Raw genomic sequence first — 13,672 nt, 5'->3', positions numbered from 1 at the left:
TTTTATAATGGATTTCAACAGGAATTTTCAGGGATGAGGCAGGGAATGACAGTACACCAGCGTGGTATTCCCTGTTCCTGCTTTTATCATGGATTTCAACAGGAATTTTCAGGGATGAGGCAGGGAATGACAGTACACCAGCGTGGTATTCCCTGTTCCTGCTTTTATAATGGATTTCAACAGGGAATTTGCAGGGATGAGCCAGGAAGAAGTATGAAAAACTGGTGTGGTGTGGTGTTCCCTCTTCCTGCTTTTATTGTGGACTTAAACCAGGAGTTTTCAGGGATGGGCCAGGAAATCCCAATACACCAGTGTGGTATTCCCTGTTCCTGCTTCTCTGTGGATCTAAACAGGGAATTTTCAGGGATGAGGCAGGGAATGACAATACACCAGCGTGGTATTCCCTGTTCCTGCTTTTATCATGGATTTCAACAGGAATTTTCAGGGATGAGGCAGGGAATGACAATACACCAGTGTGGTATTCCTTGTTCCTGCTTTTATCATGGATTTCAACAGGGATGTTCAGGGATGGGCCAGGGAATCCCAATACACCAGTGTGGTATTCCCTGTTCCTGCTTTTATCATGGATTTCAACAGGGAGTTTGCAGGGATGAGCCAGGAAGAAGTATGAAAAACTGGTGTGGTGTGGTGTTCCCTCTTCCTGCTTTTATTGTGGACTTAAACCAGGAATTTTCAGGGATGGGCCAGGGAATCCCAATACACCAGTGTGGTATTCCCTGTTCCTGCTTTTATTGTGGATTTAAACCAAGAATTTTCAGGGATGGGCCAGGGAGTCCCAATAAGCCAGTGTGGTATTCCCTGTTCCTGCTTCTCTGTGGATCTAAACAGGGAATTTTCAGGGATGAGGCAGGGAATGACAGTACACCAGCGTGGTATTCCCTGTTCTTGCTTTTATCATGGATTTCAACAGGGAGTTTGCAGGGATGAGCCAGGAAGAAGTATGAAAAACTGGTGTGGTGTTGTGTTCCCTCTTCCTGCTTTTATTGTGGATTTAAACCAAGAATTTTCAGGGATGGGCCAGGGAGTCCCAATACACCAGTGTGGTATTCCCTCTTCTTGCTTTTATCGTGGATTTCGACAGGAATTTTCAGGGATGAGGCAGGGAATCCCAATACACCAGTGTGGTATCCCTGTTCCTGCTTTTATCATGGATTTAAACAGGGAATTTGCAGGGATGAGCCAGGAAGAAGTATGAAAAACTGGTGTGGTGTGGTGTTCCCTCTTCCTGCTTTTATTGTGGACTTAAACAGGGAATTTTCAGGGATGGGCCAGGGAATCCCAATAAGCCAGTGTGGTATTCCCTGTTCCTGCTTTTATCATGGATTTCAACAGGGAATTTTCAGGGATGAGCCAGGAAGAAGTATGAAAAAACTGGTGTGGTGTGGTGTTCCCTCTTCCTGCTTTTATTGTGGATTTAAACCAGGAATTTTCAGGGATGGGCCAGGGAATCCCAATACACCAGTGTGGTATTCCCTGTTCCTGCTTTTATCATGGATTTCAACAGGAATTTTCAGGGATGAGGCAGGGAATGACAATATACCAGTGTGGCATTCCCTCTTCTTGCTTTTATCGTGGATTTAAACAGGAATTTTCAGGGATGAGGCAGGGAATGACAATACACCAGTGTGGTATTCCCTGTTCCTGCTTTTATCATGGATTTCAACAGGGAATTTGCAGGGATGAGCCAGGAAGAAGTATGAAAAACTGGTGTGGTGTGGTGTTCCCTCTTCCTGCTTTTATTGTGGACTTAAACCAGGAATTTTCAGGGATGGGCCAGGGAATCCCAATAAGCCAGTGTGGTATTCCCTGTTCCTGCTTTTATTGTGTACTTAAACAGGGAATTTTCAGGGATGGGCCAGGGAATCCCAATACACCAGTGTGGTATTCCTTGTTCCTACTTTTATAATGGATTTCAACAGGGATGTTCAGGGATGGGCCAGGGAATCCCAATACACCAGTGTGGTATTCCCTGTTCCTGCTTTTATTGTGGATTTAAACCAAGAATTTTCAGGGATGGGCCAGGGAATCCCAATAAGCCAGTGTGGTATTCCCTGTTCCTGCTTTTATTGTGGATTTAAACCAAGAATTTTCAGGGATGGGCCAGGGAATCCCAATAAGCCAGTGTGGTATTCCCTGTTCCTGCTTTTATCATAGATTTCAACAGGAATTTTCAGGGATGAGCCAGGAAAAAGTATGAAAAACTGGTGTGGTGTGGTGTTCCCTCTTCCTGCTTTTATTGTGGACTTAAACCAGGAATGTTCAGGGATGGGCCAGGGATTCCCAATACACCAGTGTGGTATTCCCTGTTCCTGCTTTTATCATGGATTTCGACAGGAATGTTCAGGGATGGGCCAGGGATTCCCAATACACCAGTGTGGTATTCCCTGTTCCTGCTTCTCTGTGGATCTAAACAGGGAATTTTCAAGGATGAGGCAGGGAATGACAGTACACCAGCGTGGTATTCCCTGTTCCTGCTTTTATCATGGATTTCAACAGGGAATTTGCTGGGATGAGCCAGGAAGAAGTATGAAAAACTGTTGTGGTGTTGTGTTCCCTCTTCCTGCTTTTATTGTGGACTTAAACCAGGAGTTTTCAGGGATGGGCCAGGGAATCCCAATAAGCCAGTGTGGTATTCCCTGTTCCTGCTTTTATTGTGGATTTCAACAGGAATTTTCAGGGATGAGGCAGGGAATGACAATACACCAGTGTGGTATCCCTGTCCCTGCTTTTATCGTGGATGTAAGCAGGGAATTTTCAGGGATGAGGCCGGAGTCCCAGCCCTGTCCCAGTTTTATTGGGAGCTTTCCCTGTCAGCCGTGCTGGCCCCAGAGGCCGAGGTGCAGCTCCTGCTGAGCCAGACATCCCGGTCTGTCCCTGCCGGGACCTTTCCCTCCTTGACTCCCAGGAGTGTTTCCTGCCTGTCCTCTGGAACCCTGCGTGCTCCCCTGCAGGGAGGGCTGTCCCTGTCCCTGTCCCTGTCCCTGTCCCTGTCCCTGTCCCTGCCCTGCCCAGGACCCCTGGTTGATGAGGAGTGGTTTTTGCAGGTACAGCACGCTGCCCAGCCGCAGGACGCTGAAGAACTCGCGGCTGGTGAGCAAGAAGGACGACGTGCACGTGTGCATCATGTGCCTCAGGGCCATCATGAACTACCAGGTGGGCTGGGCAGGTGGGCAGGGGGCTGGGCAGGGGGCAGGGCAGGTGGGCATGGGGCAGGGCAGGTGGGCAGGGGGCAGGGCAGGTGGGTCTGGGGGCAGGGCAGGTGGGTCTGGGGCAGGGCAGGTGGGCAGGGGGCAGGGGCAGGGCAGGTGAGCATGGGGCAGGGCAGGTGGGTCTGGGGGCAGGGCAGGTGGGCAGGGGGCAGGGCAGGTGGGCAGGGGCAGGGCAGGTGGGTCTGGGGCAGGGCAGGTGGGCAGGGGGCAGGGGCAGGGCAGGTGAGCATGGGGCAGGGCAGGTGGGTCTGGGGGCAGGGCAGGTGGGCAGGGGGCAGGGGCAGGACAGGTGGACATGGGGCAGGGCAGGTGGGCAGGGGGCAGGGCAGGTGGGCCCAGGGCAGGGCAGGTGGGCATAGGGCAGGGCAGGTGAGCCCAGGGCAGGGCAGGTGAGCATGGGGCAGGGCAGGTGGGCAGGGGCAGGGCAGGTGGGCAGGGGGCAGGGGCAGGGCAGGTGAGCATGGGGCAGGGCAGGTGGGTCTGGGGGCAGGGCAGGTGGGCAGGGGGCAGGGGCAGGACAGGTGGACATGGGGCAGGGCAGGTGGGCAGGGGGCAGGGCAGGTGGGCCCAGGGCAGGGCAGGTGGGCATAGGGCAGGGCAGGTGAGCCCAGGGCAGGGCAGGTGAGCATGGGGCAGGGCAGGTGGGCAGGGGCAGGGCAGGTGGGCAGGGGGCTGGGCAGGGGGCAGGGGCAGGGCAGGTGGGCAGGGGCAGGGCAGGTGGGCCCAGGGCAGGGCAGGTGGGCATAGGGCAGGGCAGGTGGGCAGGGGGCAGGGCAGGTGGGTCTGGGGCAGGGCAGGTGGGCATGGGGCAGGGCAGGTGAGCCCGGGGCAGGACAGGTGGGCAGGGGCGGGGCAGGGGGCAGGGGGCAGGGCAGGTGGGCAGGGGCAGGGCAGGTGGGCATGGGGCAGGGCAGGGGGCAGGGCAGGTGGGCAGGTGCAGGGCAGGGGGCAGGGGCAGGGCAGGTGAGCCCAGGGCAGGGCAGGTGGGCAGGGGGCAGGGCAGGTGGGCAGGGGCAGGGCAGGTGGGCATGGGGCAGGGCAGGGGGCAGGGCAGGTGGGCAGGGGCAGGGCAGGTGGGTCTGGGGCAGGGCAGTGAGCCCGGGGCAGGGCAGGTGGGCAGGGGCAGGGCAGGTGGGTCTGGGGCAGGGCAGGTGGGCATGGGGCAGGGCAGGGCAGGTGGGCAGGGGGCAGGGCAGGTGGGTCTGGGCAGGGCAGGTGAGCATGGGGCAGGGCAGGTGGGCAGGGGCAGGGCAGGTGGGCATGGGGCAGGGCAGGTGGGTCTGGGGGCAGGACAGGTGGACATGGGGCAGGGCAGGTGGGCAGGGGGCAGGGCAGGTGGGCAGGGGCAGGACAGGTGAGCATGGGGCTGGGCAGGTGGGTCTGGGGGCAGGGCAGGTGGGTCTGGGGCAGGGCAGGTGAGCCTGGGGCAGGGCAGGTGGGCAGGGGCAGGGCAGGTGAGCCCAGGGCAGGGCAGGTGGGCATAGGGCAGGGCAGGTGGGCCGGGGGTTCAGGGAAAACTGATGGGAATGGTGAAATTGTCACCCAGTGTGAGGGATGGGACACAGCGATGGGATTTGGGGATGTAGGGATGTAGGGAAGGGACAGTGGGGGCCTGGATGTGTTGGGCCAGCTCCTCTTCGTTAGACATGCAGCTAATTAGGTTGTAATTAGTCTGGGCTTTAGTATATTATTATAAGTTATAAATAAAATTATATATTGTTATTTTTTATAAATAGGAAATAACATTAAAATAATAGAAATATAAACTATAAATATCAATTTAATATTAATGTAAATATAAATTGATATTATAAATAATAATTATTGCATCATAGAAATGTAAAATACCTACAAAATATGTATATAATATAAATAATACTATAATATACTATACTATAGTATAATACATGATATAATATAATATAATATAATATAATATAATATAATATAATATAATATAATATAAATTATATTAATATTTAAGTCTATATTAATAATTGATGATAATTAATAATTTCCAACTATATATTATTGTATTATTATAAAATATCTATAAAAATATATATAAAGATAATAACATACAGTTATTAGAAAATTTTTAATAAAATTGTATTATGAAATTATATATTATTATTATGAATTTTATATTATTATTATAAAAATCTATTATATAATTTTATAATAATTTATTTTTATAATAATTTTATTATATTAAAATTATTAAAATTATTAAAATGAAAATTATGATAAGATAATGATATAATATATTTTTATATCATGTATTATATTATATATTTATAATAAGTACATAATATAATATTAAATATTGATCTTAGTATTTAAATAATAATTATAAATACAATAATATATTAACTAATATATAAAATATATCAGTATATTAAGTAATACAAATATATTAAATCACAAACATTTACTACCTAATATTAATTAAAGTGATTATAAAATAGTTATAAAATGAATTATAAGTTGTGAAATAATACATTATTATAAAGGAATTTAGTTATGTTCTATTCAGCTATTAGTCTGGAGTTTAGTAGTGACACTAAAAGAAGGAGATTTTTAGAGAAAGGGGAAAATCCAAGTTTTCCCTGGTGTGTGCCTGTGGCAGAGCCCTTGGCTAACTGGAAATAACCCCAGCCAGCCCATCCTGCCCTGCTGAGTTTCCCTCTCCAGTGGGTGCTGGGGTGGAGCCTCGGGAGTTTGGGATTTTCTGAGGATGGGAGCTGGCAGGGATTTGGGGGAGCTCTGCTCCTGGCCAGGAGGGGTGCAAGGAGCAATCCGTGGGCTGGGATTCCCGAGGAATTGTTTGGGGTCTGGGGAGCAGAGCCAGCTGTGCTCCTGCAGGGCCTGCAGCACGCTGGGGTCTGGCAAACTGCAGCTCTTGGAACTGCAAATTCCAGCTTGGACAATGAGCGAGGCACACAACCCACACAGGGACTGGAGGAGGAGGGAGCCTCTGGGAGTGCTGGGAGCGGTGTGGGAGCAGCTCTGGGACCCTTTGGTTCCTGAAATGGCCAAACCCAGCACTCGCAACGCTGCTGGGGGCAGGGAACTGTGGACTCTGGAATTGTGAACGCAGGGAATTGTGAACTCAGGGAATTGTAAAATCATGGAATTGTAAAATCATGGAATTGTGAATTCAGGGAATTGTGAATTCAGGGAATTGTGAACTCAGGGAATTGTAAAATCAGGGAATTGTAAACTCCTGGAATAGTAAAATCAGGGAATTGTAAAATCAGGGAATTGTGAACTCATGGAATTGTGAACTCAGGGAATTGTGAACTCAGGGAATAGTAAAATCAGGGAATTGTGAACTCATGGAATTGTGAACTCATGGAATTGTGAACTCAGGGAATAGTAAAATCAGGGAATTGTGAACTCATGGAATTGTAAAATCATGGAATTGTGAATTCAGGGAATTGTGAATTCAGGGAATTGTTAACTCATGGAATAGTAAAATCAGGGAATTGTAAAATCATGAAATTGTAAACTCATGGAATTGTGAACTCATGGAATAGTAAAATCAGGGAATTGTAAAATCATGGAATTGCAAAATCATGGAATTGTAAAATCATGGAATTGTGAATTCAGGGAATTGTGAACTCAGGGAGTTGTAAAATCAGGGAATTGTAAAATCATGGAATTGTAAACTCATGGAATTGTGAACTCATGGAATAGTGAAATCATGGAATTGTAAAATCAGGGAATTGTAAAATCATGGAATTGTGAACTCAGGGAATTGTGAACTCATGGAATAGTAAAATCAAGGAATTGTAAACTCATGGAATTGTAAACTCATGGAATTGTGAACTCATGGAATTGTGAACTCAGGGAATTGTGAACTCCTGGAATTGTAAAATCAGGGACTAGTAAAATCAGGGAGTTGTAAACTCCTGAATACCCAGAGCTGGGAGCTGTGATGGACGGTGGGAGGATGAAATATTCTGGTTTGCAATTCCACGAGGTTTTGTTTGGCTTGAAGCGCTGGGAGGGGCTGTCAGGGAGGTGGGATTGGTGGGATTGGTGGGATTGGTGGGATGTGGGTCAGGCTGAGGCAGGATTGTCCCTTCTCTTCCCAGTATGGATTCAACATGGTGATGTCCCACCCTCACGCCGTTAATGAGATCGCACTGAGCCTGAACAACAAGAACCCCAGGTAGGCTCCTCTGGCTCCTAGGGCTGCACCCCCAGGTGAGTGGAGAGGGCTTGGAAAGGGCTTCCAGAGGGGGATCTGGAGCAGGAGCCAGGCTTTGCTCTGGATCAGATGGGATCTGCAAGGGTGCAGATAAACCAGCCCTGAGTGTCTGATCCCAGTGCTTCCAGAAGCTGCTGCTTCTCCAGCTGGAATTATGGCTTCAGGCTGAAGGAGGGTGGATTTAGGTGGGACATTGGGAATTCCTGGCTGGGCTGGGATTGCCAGAGCACCTGGGGCTGCCCTGGATCCCTGGCAGTGCCCAAGGCCAGGCTGGAGCAGCCTGGGACAGAGGGAGTGTCCCTGCCATGGCAGGGTGGCCCTGGATCATCTTTAAGCTCCTTCCCACCCAAACCATTCTGGAATTTTGGGATTCAGCTGAAATTTGGCTGCTGGAGCCCTTCTGCTCTGTTCATTGCAGGGAAACCCCAGTGGCAGTGAGCAGCTTTGTGTGGGATTTTCCTGAAGAGAGGGAGAATCTTCTTTGGGAAATGTTATCCGAGATCCTTAGCTTGGAATTTCTCTGGGAGAGGGTTTCACTTCTGCTCCGGGTCAGGTTGCAGTAATGGATGCTGTGACTCCTCAGTGGAGCTGCTGGTGACTCCACGTCCCTCCTCTCCCACACATCCCTGTGATCCCTCCTCCAGCAGCTCCTGGAGTTCTGAGCCCTGGCAGGTCAAAGCAGCCCAGCTCTGGCACAGGGATGGTTCCAAGGAAAGGGGAAACAGGGGGCTGAGCTGATAACTCACTGGATGGGCATTCCCAGCCTGGGAATTCCTGAGGCTGGGAGCAGGAGCCCTGTCCTGAGGGAAGCAGCTTCTCCCTTCTTTCTTTTATTGAGCCTCAAGCCAGAAAGCCAAGAATAAATGTGAAATTTATTGTTTTTATAATTTTAAAATCATTTTTATCATCATTTTTAATCACTGATTTTCAGCATCAATTTTTATCATCATTTTTATCATTTTCCAGTGCCTGGAAATCAGGGGAGAGCCCAAGTTTTCCCTTTTGGAAGAAGTGGGTTCTTTCAATTCTGGTGTACAAAAAAGCTGCTGTGAAATGTGACTGGAGCAAAGTGAGGGCTGAGCCCTGCTCAGAGCCCAGCCTGGGTTTGTTTCAGCCCTGGGGGAGCTGTGGGAGAGCTGGGATGTGCCCAGGGCCAGCAGCAGCTCCAGGGAATTGTGCTCCCCCAGAGGAGAGGGCAGCACTGGAGACCCCAACCCCAGGGATCTCCATCCCCTCCCCGTGGAGGGAATATTGCAGCAAATCCCCTTGATCCTGAAAAACCCTGCGAGTTCTTCTTGTGCCAGGAGGAAAATAAAAAACCCCAACCCTTGAGGAGGCAGAGCTGAACATTCCATTTAAAATTTCCTAGGGCAGTGACCATTTTTTCTGGTTTCCAAAGATAACCCTGACCCTTTGAGAGCCCACAAGGTATTTCTTGTTCTGTAACATCTGCTTGAGCATGGGACTGATTTTTTTCTGTGTGTGCATGGTTTGCCTCTGCTGAGGGCTCAGCTGTCCAGAAAGTCTTCTGTTTTCCAGGAATCCTGGAAGGAAATACTGGGGATGATTTCCATGAGGGTTACACCGAGTTTGCTGCATGTTTTTCCCTCAGTGATCTCGTTTTCTCTCTGCTTCACTGCTGAAAGTCAGCTCAGATTCCTGATTTTTAAGGGGAAGGACGTGCTCCAGCAGCCCGTGTTCCTGCAGTGAATTGTGTGTGTGTGTGTGTGTGTGGCTATAAATACAAATTGTCACAGAGAATAATTCAGATTTGTGTCAGGGAAACAGCAGATGGGAATTTTAACTCTTCCATTAAAACCTGGTCTCCAGGGGAGGTGGCTGGGGGTGCTCAGCTGCTCCTCCAGGTGTGTGCAGGGCATTCCCTGGCAGCAGCAGCTCTCAGACCCTGCCCTGCCTTTGCCAGGCTCCCACCAGTGCCTTTCTGCTTCCGTTCCCACCTTGGGGTTTTGGTCCCTGCATGGTTTGAGAAGCTTTAAAAAGGGGGAAGCTGCATGGCCCCAGGAGAGGCAAAGCTCCCCGTGCACCCTGCAGCATCCACTGCAGGGTTAAACACACCTGGGGTAAGGCTGCAGCACCTGCAGGATCCACTGCAGGGTTAAACACACCCAGGGTGAGGCTGCAGCACCTGCAGGATCCACTGCAGGGTTAAACACACCTGGGGTAAGGCTGCAGCACCTGCAGGATCCACTGCAGGGTTAAACACACCTGGGGTAAGGCTGAAACACCTGCAGGATCCACTGCAGGGTTAAACACACCCGGGGTGAGGCTGCAGCACCTGCAGGATCCATTCCAGGGTTAAACACCCATGGGGTGAGGCTGAAACACCCTGCACTGTGCAGGATCCACTGCAGGGTTAAACACACCCGGGGTGAGGCTGAAACACCTGCAGCATCCACTGCAGGGTTAAACACACCCAGGGTGAGGCTGAAACACCCTGCACCTGCAGGATCCACTGCAGGGTTAAACACACCTGGGGTGAGGCTGCAGCACCTGCAGGATCCATTCCAGGGTTAAACACACCCGGGGTGAGGCTGAAACACCTGCAGCATCCACTGCAGGGTTAAACACACCCGGGGTGAGGCTGAAACACCTGCAGGATCCACTGCAGGGTTAAACACCCATGGGGTGAGGCTGCAGCACCTGCAGGATCCACTGCAGGGTTAAACACACCTGGGGTGAGGCTGAAACACCTGCAGGGATCAGTTCCAGGGTTACCCACCCCTGGGGTGAGGCTGCAGCACCTGCAGGGATCAGTTCCAGGGTTACCCACCCCCGGGGTGAGGCTGCAGCACCTGCAGGGATCAGTTCCAGGGTTACCCACCCCTGGGGTGAGGCTGCAGCACCTGCAGGGATCAGTTCCAGGGTTACCCACCCCCGGGGTGAGGCTGCAGCACCTGCAGGGATCAGTTCCAGGGTTACCCACCCCCGGGGTGAGGCTGCAGCCCTCCCTGTCCCCGGCAGGAGCAGCTGCTGTCCCTGAGCTGTCCCCTGCTCTCTCCACAGGACCAAGGCCCTGGTGCTGGAGCTCCTGGCCGCTGTCTGCCTGGTCCGGGGGGGCCACGAGATCATCCTGGCTGCCTTTGATAACTTCAAGGAGGTTGGTGCAGCTGCCTCAGCAGCTCTGGGGGTCCCCACTTCTCCTGTGGTTGATGGGAGCCTCCTCATCCAGCTGGATTCCCTGCAGGAAGGGTTTGCCATCAGCTGCAGTTTCCCCTGGTGCCCTCTCCATGGTTCCCATGATTATACAGAAGGGCTGTAATTCCAACAATTCCAGCACCTCTTCTTCCACCTCTTATTCCTCTTATTATTGCCTTGTGCCTCCCAGGGCAGGCAAGCTGGAATGGGATATCCCAGCTGAGCTTAGCTCTACCTGATCTCCCATCATAAATACCTACAATAAGAAATAAATCATAATTATTTATTATGAACTTAATAGCATGAACTAACATAAGTATTGATATGAAGTAACATAAGTATTAACATGAACTAACATAAGTATTGATATGAAGTAACATAAGTATTAATATGAACTAGCATAAATATTGATATGAAGTAATATAAAAATAATTATAAGTGATATAAGTAAATTATAATAGAATTATATAATAATACATACTATTAAGTAATATAATTATAATATAATAATACATACTATTAAGTAATGTATTTATAATTGACTTAATTAACATATAATTTATATATATAACTAATCAAATAATAAAATCCTACAACAAAATAAACCCTCCTCAACACAGAACAACAATCCAGACAAACCTCTTAACACAACTATTCAAAAAACTTTTGAAAACAGCGAGTCAAAAACTCAAAATACCCCTCACAACTCTCCATGTAACCCCTCAACACAATAATTCCATAAAATTAATAACAACAAAACTCACCAAAAAAAATGTGTTTCATGTATTAAGAATTTAAGCATATAACAAAATATTACACAAAATCTACAAAAAATACATAAACACCAAATGTATGTATTTGGTTTTGGGTAACCAAATTGTTACCTAAAAAACAAAACAAAAAATGTGATTTGGGAGGGGAGGGTGTGCTCGTGGCACCTGTGGGTGGGAAATCAGCTGGAATCTGCAGACAAACCCAGGATTCAGGTGCTTTGGAAAAACCCAGAACTGAGGAGCTTTTCTGAAGGTGCTCCATGGCTATGAAGAGCCCAATGTGTTTTGCTCCAAGGCAAGAAGAAATGCCAAGGAAACAAACTGGGATTCAGCTTTTGGGAAGGTCGCTCTGGAATTCTGACCAGCTGATTGTTGCACTGATTTATTTTCACTCCTCCTTCAGCCGGGGATAATTTTCTCTTTTTTCCCTCCCTGTCATTTGGGTTTCTCCCTAATTACAGAGAAAAGTCAGCTCGGAGCTGTGGCACAGCCTGGTGCAGCCCTGCTCCTTCCCCTGGTGGATGAGATCCAATTTTTCAGGAGAAAACAGATAAAAAGCGTTCTTTTGTAATTCCAGGGGCACAAGAGCTGTGCTGGCCCCTCAGCCTCCCCCTGCAGTGCCCACATGGAATCCCTCGGGATATTTTAGCGGGAGGAGCCCCGGCTGGAGAGGCTCTGAGCAGCAGCTGAGCAGGGTTTGGGGTTCTCTGGGCTGACCCAGGTGTGGTGCTGCTTTCCAGGTGTGTGGGGAGAAGCAGCGCTTTGAGAAGCTCATGGAGCATTTCCGGAACGAGGACAACAACATCGACTTCATGGTGAGTCCTCTGGCCCAGACTCCAGAGGGTTTTCCAGCTCCTTCCCTGCCTGCCTCGGGCAGGGCTGCAGCAGCAGGGAGCTGTGGGAGGGGTGCTGGTTGCAGGGCTGATGGCAAAGATCTCCCAGATCTGGGGGTTTAAGGTCTTTGCTGGAGTGTGAGAAGCTGAAATCCCGATTTAATCAGGAAAAGCCTCCCTGGAATTCCTGCTCAGTGCTTGGATCCCGTGTGGGTCCGTTCCCAGCAGGATTTCCCACCCCAGCGCTGGAACTCTGAGGCCTCTGGTGCACTTTGTACCAATTCAGGGCTGAGCTTTGTGCAAAAGACCTTTTCCTGCCAAAATTCAGGTGTGAGAGCACCAGTGGGGGGATCCCTGCGGGCTCCAGGAGCGTTTCCAGGATGGGATCCCAGCCCTGAGGGCCAGCAGGGTAAAAATGAGGCCTGTGAGGGAGGCAGGCTGGCAGATTCCTTGGATTTAAAAAGAAAAGGAGGAAATTACATGATCCTGGCGTTTGCCCTCAAGGCAGCCAGCCTGGAGTCTCAGATTTATCCCATCCCTTTTTCCTCTGGGCCCTGGAACAGATCCCAGGGAAGCAGCCAAATCCCAGTGCCAAACTGGGGGTGCCTTCAGTTCCTTCTTCCCACCCAGAGATGTGGAGTCTCTGGAGGCTTTTCCTGCAGGAAAGTCAGATTGCTGCAATCCTCAGGTTCCTCCTGGAAATCTGGGAATGGTCCTGGTGGATGTTGGGAGGCTGCTCTCAGGATGGGGTTTATCCATGAGGAACCCAGCAAGGATGAGGGAAATTCCTTCCTGGAGCAGCTCCAGGGGTGAGGCCTGGGGCCACCTGGGCACAGCAGGGTGTGGCAAGGGAAGGACGAATTTTGGGGATTTGTACCCCAGTCCTGCCACTCCACAGGAGATTTCCCCACATCCCATGCCCTGGAGAGCCTTTGCCTTGCCCTGGCTGCCTTGGGATGTGTGTGGATGCCAATCCCTGGGATCTGCTTCTTGTTCAGCTTGGGAAATGTGCTTTGGGCAACCAAAAGAGGTCTTTTTGTGCAAGTCCCCTTTCCTAAACCAGGGCTTCCAGGCCCAGAGTAATCTCACTTTTACAGGCCCAGAGTAATCCCACTTTTCAGGCTGTTTAGAACCAGGCCCAGCTGAATTTCCCTTCTCTGGACTGTTTAGAACCAGGCCCAGAGTAATCTTACTTTCCAGGCTGTTTAGAACCATGCCCAGCTGAATCTCCCTTCTCCAGGCTGTTTAGAACCATGCCCAGCTGAATCTCCCTTCTCCAGCTGTTTAGAACCAGATCCAGCTGAATCTCCCTTCTCCAGCTGTTTAGAACCAGGCCCAGCTGAATCTCCCTTTTTCAGGCTGTTTAGAACCAAGCCCAGCTGAATCTCCCTTCTCCAGCTGTTTAGAACCATGCCCAGCTGAATCTCCCTTCTCTGGGCTGTTTAGAACCAGGCCATGATGAAT

The 13,672-nt window shown here is 49.9% G+C and overlaps 1 protein-coding gene across 1 annotated transcript in view; it reads left to right on the top strand.

The window, feature by feature from the left end:
• FMNL2 (formin like 2) overlaps positions 1 to 13,672 on the top strand; it is a 122,019-nt gene that overhangs the window by 88,202 nt on the left and 20,145 nt on the right. Inside the window, 4 exon segments of the mRNA XM_059852449.1 lie at positions 3,066 to 3,174; positions 7,331 to 7,407; positions 10,471 to 10,564; positions 12,116 to 12,190. Of these exon segments, the coding sequence (XP_059708432.1) occupies positions 3,066 to 3,174; positions 7,331 to 7,407; positions 10,471 to 10,564; positions 12,116 to 12,190 (355 nt within the window).

The sequence above is a fragment of the Haemorhous mexicanus genome, chromosome 8, assembly GCF_027477595.1.
Source record: "Haemorhous mexicanus isolate bHaeMex1 chromosome 8, bHaeMex1.pri, whole genome shotgun sequence".
Classification (NCBI taxonomy): Eukaryota; Metazoa; Chordata; class Aves; order Passeriformes; family Fringillidae; genus Haemorhous; species Haemorhous mexicanus.
Note: the sequence above shows the minus strand (reverse complement) of the source record. Positions and strands in the feature narration are given on the sequence as shown.